The 8,905-nt window shown below is 40.6% G+C and overlaps 1 protein-coding gene across 1 annotated transcript in view; it reads left to right on the forward strand.

The window, feature by feature from the left end:
* Nucleotides 1-8,905, forward strand: part of LOC106867686 (protein unc-13 homolog D) — a 162,546-nt gene that overhangs the window by 148,375 nt on the left and 5,266 nt on the right. Inside the window, exon 13 of the mRNA XM_014912629.2 lies at nucleotides 1,878-2,094. Within this exon, the coding sequence (XP_014768115.2) occupies nucleotides 1,878-2,094 (217 nt within the window). The remainder of the gene's footprint in view (nucleotides 1-1,877; nucleotides 2,095-8,905) is intronic.

Raw genomic sequence — 8,905 nt, forward strand, 5'->3', positions numbered from 1 at the left:
TGTAACTTAGCGGTTCGGCAAAAGAGACCGATAGATTAAGTACTAGGCTTACAAAGAATAAGTCCTGGGGTCGATTTGCTCGACTAAAGGCGGTGCTCCAGCATGGCCACAGTCAAATGACTGAAACAAATAAAAGAGAAGGTACTGAGAAACCATGACTGAAACTTTCCCTACAAAATCATGAATCTCCAGACATTAGTATGGAAGTCCATAATCACCAACACTTGTAAAAATTCTATATAAAGAGAGAGAGCGAGAGGTAGAGAGGAAAAGAGAGGGAAAGAAAGGGTGAGAGAAAGTGAGAGGAGAGAGATAGAGAGTGATCCGTAAGAAGCATTACTGTACAATTACACGTTCATTCTAATTACTGGATGGTAATTAACCACGTTATATTAGATAGAGTACTGAGTGCAATTTAAATTATTCAGCTGATATCCGTTATTTTTTTTTAGAATCTGACTAAAAGACTTGTTGAATAATAGCTTACATCTGGTACATAATTCTGTATATCTTTCGATGAACATGCACACATGTGCATGCATGTACACACATATACATGCACATTTGTTCACACAATTTTATACACATACACATGAAAGAGATATGGCAAATTGGTATTTCTGTGTATGTAAAGTCTCACAAGAAAAAAAGATAAGAAAAGATTAGCTAAAACTATGATAGAGTGAAACTATGCAAACTGAATAACAGGTAAGTTGAGGGAAAACTACATCCATTTGCCCATTCATCATCATCATCGTTTAACGTCTGCTTTCCATGCTGGCATGGGTTGGACAATTTGACTGAGGATTGGCGAACTAGACAGCTGCACCAGGCTCCAATCTGATCTGGCAAAGTTTCTACAGCTGGATGCCCTTCCTAACATCAACCACTCCGAGAGTGTAGTGGGTGCTTTTACATGCCACCGGCATCGGTGCCATTTGTGTGACACCATTATTTGCTATGACTGCGATTTTTCTCAGCTTCATAGGATCTCTTCTCAAGCATGACATATAATCATTGCCTCCATTAGGCCCAATGCTCACAAGGAGCTCAATAAATATATATTATGGAAGTGAGACCGCTGCTCTGGCAGTGCTCCTGCTCAGATGGTGCAGTGGAGTGCTAACAGCACCATCCGAGCAGGATCACTGCCAGAGCAGTGGTCTTGCTTCCGTGCTGGTGGCACATAAAAAGCACCATTTGAGCATGATCGTTTCCATCTTTGCCTTACTGGCACCCATGCTGGTGGCATGTGAACAAAACATTGGACTGATTCCTGTGCCGGTGGCATGTAAAAAAACACCATTTGAGTGTGGCTGTTGCCAGTACCGTCGGACTGGCCCTTGTGCTGGTGGCATGTAAAAAGCACCCACTACACTCTCGGAGTGGTTGGCGTTAGGAAGGGAATCTAGCTGTAGAAACTCTGCCAGATCAGATTGGAGTCTGGTGTAGCCATCTGGTTCATCAGTCCTCAATCAAATCGTCCAACCCATGCTAGTATGGAAAGCAGACGTTAAATGATAATGATGATGATGATGATGTGTATATGATGAGCTTCACTTAGTTTCAGTCTATGAAATGCACTCACAAGACTTTGGTTAACCTGGGGTAAAAGTAGAAGACATTTGGCCAAGTTACTGCACTATGGAACTGAACCTGAACCCATGTGATTGAATAGCAAACTTTGTAACCACACAGCTATCCATACCCCCTGCCACACACACACACACACACACACACACACACACACACACACACACACACACACACACACACACACACACACACACACACACACACACACACACACACACGAAATGTATCTATTAACAAAGTGTCCCAGTAAATCTAATCCTGTCATTGCTTCTTTTCTAAAGCCATAATGTTCTTAGTGAGTTTCTGAAGAAACAAGGTGCCGCAGTTCAAATTTTGGTATATGACTACGATAAACTGAAGCGTGATGATTTCGTAGGAGAAGCTGTGATCCCTTTATCATCAATCCCACAGTTGAATGGCAATGCTTTGGCCTTTGAGAGAACCCCCGGAATGATCTTGCCATTGAAGAGACCCTCTATGACAGAAGGACCATTAAAAGTGAGTAATTCTTTGTAAAAATTTGGTAAAGAATAAAAAGTTTTGAATGGTACAACAATGCACTATAATACAAAAAAATGGATTGTATACCTGTTGTAACTTGGTTATCCATAGTCCGATGATATTTTGGAATACAATTCCTTCTTCAGATATTCTTAGATGAAATTTAGTGTTGTTGTTGTTGTAGTGGTGCCATTTCTTCACATGAATACAATGGACAAAGTACAGAATCATAACAATGTCTGGTAAAAACGCTTAGCGGTTTTTCTTCTGTTTTTGCATTCTGAGTTCAAATTTTGTTGAGATTGACTTTATCTTTCATCAGGGGTGGACTGAGAGTATTATGGGCCCTCGGGCATAACTGTTTACCAGCCCCTTAGGATTGATATCACTAGAGTTAACATGTAGAGTGTGGGCCTCTCAGAGCTCCGGGCCCTCAAGCAGTGCCTGATTGACTGATGGCTCAGTCTACCCCTGCCTTTCATCCTTTCGGGGTTGATAAAATGAGTCCCAGCTGAGCACTAGGATCACTCAAGTCAACTAGTCCTCTTCCTCCATTTCTCGTTAAGTGTTTTCCATACACCTAGGGCAGAGAAGCTTATTGTATGCTTTCACAGTCTACACACACATATTCACAGGTAAAATATGTATGTAAAAAAAAATTAATAAATAAATAAATTCATGAATGAATGTTGTTTTCACAACGATAATGTTCTTCTCAGTATATGAGTCATTCTAGTTAACACGATTTTTTGCACTTCCTGTAGGGATGGTAGTAGGCCTGGTATCATTTTCAAATAGGTTTCAGTACCTTTTTATCATCATCATCATCATCATCATCATCATCATCATCATCATCATCATCCTCATCATTATTATCATCATCATTATCATTATTATTATTATTATAATCATCTTCATCATCATTATTATTATTAAAGCGGTGAGCTGGCAGAAATGTTAGCACGCTGGGCGACATGCTTAGCTGTATTCCGTCTGTCTTTATGCTCTGAGTTCAAATTCCACCGAGGTCGACTTTGCCTTTCATCCTTTTGGGGTCGATAAATTAAGTACCGGTTGTGTACTGGTGTCAGTCTAATCGACTGGTCCCCTCCCCTAAAATTTCAGGCCTTGTGCCTAGAATAGAAAAGATTATTATTATTATTATTATTATTATTATTATTATTATTATTATTAAGGCGGTGAGCTGACAGAACTGTTAGCACAGTGGGGAAAATGCTAATCAACATTTCATCTGTCCTTATGTTCTGAGTTCAAATGCCGCCAAGGGTGACTCTACCTTTTATCCTTTTGGGATGAGTACTGGAAGTGGGGGGGGGGGCCTTGTAATTGACTTACCCTGCCTCCAGACTTGTTGGCCTTGTGCCAACATTTGAAATTTCTATCATTATTCAAAGGGAATTTTTTTTTTCTGAAATACTTCTGTGTTGAGGTATCATCTAAGTATTGTGTATTTGACATGTAATGTAAAAATATTTACCATATACAGTATGTGGGTGTTTCAGACAGTGTTTAAAAGATTATGTTATGCAGAACTTTATAAGAAGTATAGATTCAAATATGTATATCTTAAATTCTAAAAGGTTACAGTTACTTGTAGTTTTCACTCTGATTTCTCATATATACACAGACAAAAATGGTCATTGTATTCAAGGAATAGTAATAAATTTTGCTTGTGCCACATAAAAAGCACCCCTGATGGTGTCACACAATAAGCAGCCATACTGGTGCCTCATAAAAGCATGCAGTACATTTTGTAAAGTGGTTGGTGTTAGGAAGAGCGTCCAGCTGTAGACACCTTGCCAAAACAGACAGTTGGAATTTAGTGCAGCTCTCCAGCTTGCAAGTAGCTGTCAATCTATCCTACTCATACCAGCTTGGAAAATGGACATTAAATGATGATGATGATGAAGATATAAATCCAATACCCTCCTCAACCTTATATATATATATATATATATATATATATATATATGTGTGTGTGTGTGTGTATATATGTATATTGGATACCGGCTCCCTCCTCAGTGGAAGATTTATAATTAAAAATAAAAGTGACATATATGTATCATCATCATTATCATCATTGTTTAATGTCCGCTTTCCATGCTGGCATGGGTTGGACGATTTGACTGGGGACTGGTGAAGCAGATGGCTACACCAGACTCCAACCTGATCTGGCAGAGTTTCTACAGCTGGATGCCCCTCCTAACGCCAACCACTCCGAGAGTGTAGTGGGTGCTTTTACGTGCCACCCGCACGAGGGCCAGTCTGGTGGTACTGGCAACAGCCATGCTCAAATGGTGTTTTTTATGTGCCACCTGCACAGGTGTCAGTTCAGCGGCACTGGCAATGACCTCGCTCGAATGTCTTTTCACGTGCCACCGGCACAAGTACCTGGAAGGCGACACTAGTAATGATCATGCTCAAATTGTGCTATTTACGTGCCACCGGCACGGAAGCCAGACAACTGTTCTGGCATTGATCACGCTCAAACGGTGCTCTTAGCGCTCCACTCGTACAGGTACCATCACGATTTCGCTTTCACTTGCCCCAACAGGTCTTTGCAAGCGGAGTTTAGTGTCCAATGAAGGAAAGGTAAGCATAAGTGGGCTGGCAACACCTTTGGCAGAGGCCTTGGATTATGGTCTCATTTGGCTTATATATATATATATATATATATATATATATATATATTCAGAGAGAGAGAGAGAGAGAGAGAGAGAGGAGAACAGTTAAAAAGCTAAGCTTCCATGTGTGCTGAATAATCAATGTTTAAATAAAACATCAACAATTTGCATTGATACAAAATAAATTGTAAGGGTGAGCGAGATGACTATTGTTTGTTTTAAAATAACAGTGGTTAATACTGAACTAGTTTCATGTTTAATAGATAAATTAAGCAAATCAATCTTTAAAAAAAATTAATTTAATTTAGATTTGTTATATTACAATCATCGGTAGTATACTTCCATGTTTTGGGAAAACAAACAAAAACATGTTTAACTTTAAAATATATTTGCCGTCATTCATCCACATTAATTTGTAATTCAAGGTACACAAGGAAAATTGGTGATGGTTTATTTAAACATTGATCATTCAACACGCATGGAAGCTTAGTTTTTTTAACTGTTCTCCTCTCTCTGTCTATATACATACTTATATATACACCCATACATATATCTATGTGTGTGTTTGTGTGTGTATGTACTCTTTTACTTGTTTCAGTCATTTGACTGTGGCCGTGCTGGAGCACCGCCTTTAGTCGAGCAAATCGAGCCCAGGACTTATTCTTTGTAAGCCTAGTTCTTATTGTGTCGGTCTCTTTTGCTAAACCGCTAAGTTATGGGGACGTAAACACACCAGCATCAGTTGTCAAGCGATGTTGGGGGGACAAACACAGACATGCAAACATCTACACACACATACATATATATATACATATATACGACAGACTTCTTTCAGTTTCCGTCTACCAAATCCACTCACAAAGCTTTGGTCGGCCCGAGGCTATAGTAGAAGACACTTGCCCAAGGTGCCACGCTGTGGAACTGAACCCGGAACCATGTGGTTCGTAAGAAAGCTACTTACCACACAGCCACTCCTACGCCAATGTATATATCTTTGTGTTTGTGTGTCCCTCAAAACCACTTGACGATTGGTATTGGTTTGTTTACATCCCTATATGTTTGCAGTTCAGCAAAAGAGACCGATAGGATAAGTATCAGACTTTAAAAGTGTAATTTCCGGGGCTGATTTGCTCAACTGGACCCTTGAAGGTAGTGCTCCAGCATGGCTGCAGTCTCATGACTGAAAGATAAAAACAGACAGGCAGATACACACACACACACACAAACACACCACATATATGCTTATATATATACATCTTTTTCTTTTTCTTTTTTTCTACTTGTTTTAGTCATTAAACTGTGACCATGCTGGGGCACTGCCTTGAAGAATTTTAGCATGGAATGTTGCCCAATGATTCAAAGGTACTTTTTTAAGTGGGCTGGTTATGTGACACTAGTGTAGGCTACAGCTGCAATCTCACTTTACTTTCCGGGTCTTCTCAATCACAGCATATCTCCAGAGATCTCAGTCTTTTTCGTCATTGCCTCATATATATATATATCATCATCATCATCATCATCATCGTTTAACGTCCGTTTTCCATGCTAGCATGGGTTGGACGATTTGACTGAGGACTGGTGAAACCGGATGGCAACGCCAGGCTCCAATCTAATTTGGCAGAGTTTCTACAGCTGGATGCCCTTCCTAACGCCAACCACTCAGAGAGTGTAGTGGGTGCTTTTACGTGTCACCCGCACGAAAACGGCCACGCTCGAAATGGTGTCTTTTATGTGCCACCTGCACAAGACAGTCCAGGGGCACTGGCAACGATCTCGCTCGAAAATCCTACGGGAGCCAGTCAGGCGGTACTGGCAACGGCCACGCTCAAAATGGTGCATCTCATGTGCCACCCGCACAAGAGCCAGTCCAGGGGCACTGGCAACGATCTTACTTGGCTTGCCGGGTCTTCTCACGCACAGCACATATATATATATATATATATATATATATATATATATATATATATATATATATATATATATATATATATACATATACATATATGATATTAAATAATATATTATATATATATATTTATATGCATGTATATATGTCTATATATATAGTATTTATTATTTACTATTTCATCATCATTATCATCATCGATTAATGTCGGTTTTCCATGCTGGCATGGGTTTGATGATTTGACTGAAGTCTGGAGAGCTAGATGCTGCACCAGGCTCCAATCTGGTCTAGCAGACTTTCTACAGCTGGATGCCCTTCCTAACACCAACCACTCCAAGAGTGTTGTGGATGTTTTTTACATGCCACTGGCACTGGGGCCAGTAAGGTGGGCCTGGTAATGATCATGTTTGGATGGTGCTTTTTATGTGCCACTGGCACAGGGGCCAGTCAGATGGACTTGGCATTGACCACGTTTGGATGGTGCTTTTTACGTGACCTCGGCATGGGAGCCAGTCAGGGGGCACCGGCCCCAGCTATGATATTGGTTTTACTTGACTCAACAGGCCTTTTCTAGCATATAATATTGCCCGACGCATCAGGAGTATTCTTAACAGGGCTTCACGTGCATGGCTGCGATCTCACTTTAGTTGCTGGGCCTTCTCAATCACATCATATCTCCATAGGTCCTGGTCTCCAGTCATTGCCTCTTTGAAACCCAATGTTCAAAGGTCATGCTTCAACACCTCATCCAATGTCTTCCTGAGTCTACTTCTTCCACAGGTTCCTTCTACAGTTAGGAAGTTGCACTTCCTCACACAGCTGTCTTCATTCATATGTAACACATGGTCATACCAGCACAGTCGCCTCTCTTGCACACCACATTTGATGCTTCTTATGCCCAACTTTTCTCTCAGGCTGCTTACACTGTCGTGTATGCACACTGACATTACACATCCAGTGGAGCATACTAGCATCATTTCTTTCAAGCCTACGCATGTCCTCAGCAGTCATGGACCATGTTTCACTGCTGTGTAGCATGGCAGTTCACACACATGCATCATACAGTCTACCTTTCACCCTGAGTGAGAGACCCTTAGTTGCCAGCAGAGGTAGGTGCTCCCTGAACTCTGCCCAGGCTATTTTTACTTTAGTTGCTCCAGACTTGGTCTCCTAGGTAGCAGAAGCTATTAACTACTTCTAGTTTCTTCCCCTGGCATGTGATGGAATCTGTTTTCTGTACATCTTTAGTGCATCTGCCACAGACAAAAACCTTTCCTGGTTAACCTTTCTTTGATATTGCTGCACCTTTTATGTGTCCATAGCTTACACCAACCATATATATTGTGTTGAGTTTCTACCCACGCCTTTTCTACAGATCGAGCAGGGCCATCTACTTGAAGTAGGTTGTGATTTGACAGCCTTCCTATTTACTAAGACTTTGGTTTTGGCTAGGTTAACTCTAAGGCCCGTCAATTCTAAACCTTGCTTCCACACCCTAAACATTGTCTCCAGTTCTGGCAGTTATTCGGCTATTAGAGTAATGTCATCAGCATAGAAGAGTTCCCAGGGGCAGCCTGTCTTGAATTCCTCTGTTATTGCCTGGAGGATTACAATGAATGAGAGGGGTTTGAGGACTGATCCTTGGTGAACCCCTACTTCTACTTGGAATTCTTCACTATACTCGTTGCCAACCCTCACCTTACTGACAGCATCCCTGTACAGGCCATGTACAGCTCTTACTCGTCTATCCCCAGTTTCCACATTTACCACCAGATATCGGATCAGTGGACCCTGTCAAAGGCTTTCTCCAAGTCAACAAAAGCCAAGTACAAAGGTTCATCTTTGGCTGGGTATTTCCCCTGCAGTTGCCTGACCAGAAATATAACATCAGTGGTGCTTCTGCCTGGCACAAAAGCGAACTGCATCTTATCTAGGCTAACTCTCTCCATAATTAGTTGGGCTATGACCCTCTCTGTAACTTTCATCACCTGATCCAATAATTTGGTGTCCCTGAAGTTATTTATTTATTTCATATATATACATATACATGTGTAAGTGTAATGCATAAATATTTAATATATAAGTAGGTGTTTCAGACATTGATTAAAAGATTATGTTATGCAGAACTTAATAAGAAATGTAAACTCAAATATGCATATCTTATATTCTGAAAGGTGACAGTTATTTATAGGTTTCACTTTGCTGTCTCATTTATATACAGACAAAACAGTTATTATATTTTATGAAGTTGTTTTTG

This window comes from Octopus bimaculoides, chromosome 1, assembly GCF_001194135.2.
Source record: "Octopus bimaculoides isolate UCB-OBI-ISO-001 chromosome 1, ASM119413v2, whole genome shotgun sequence".
Lineage (NCBI taxonomy): Eukaryota > Metazoa > Mollusca > Cephalopoda > Octopoda > Octopodidae > Octopus > Octopus bimaculoides.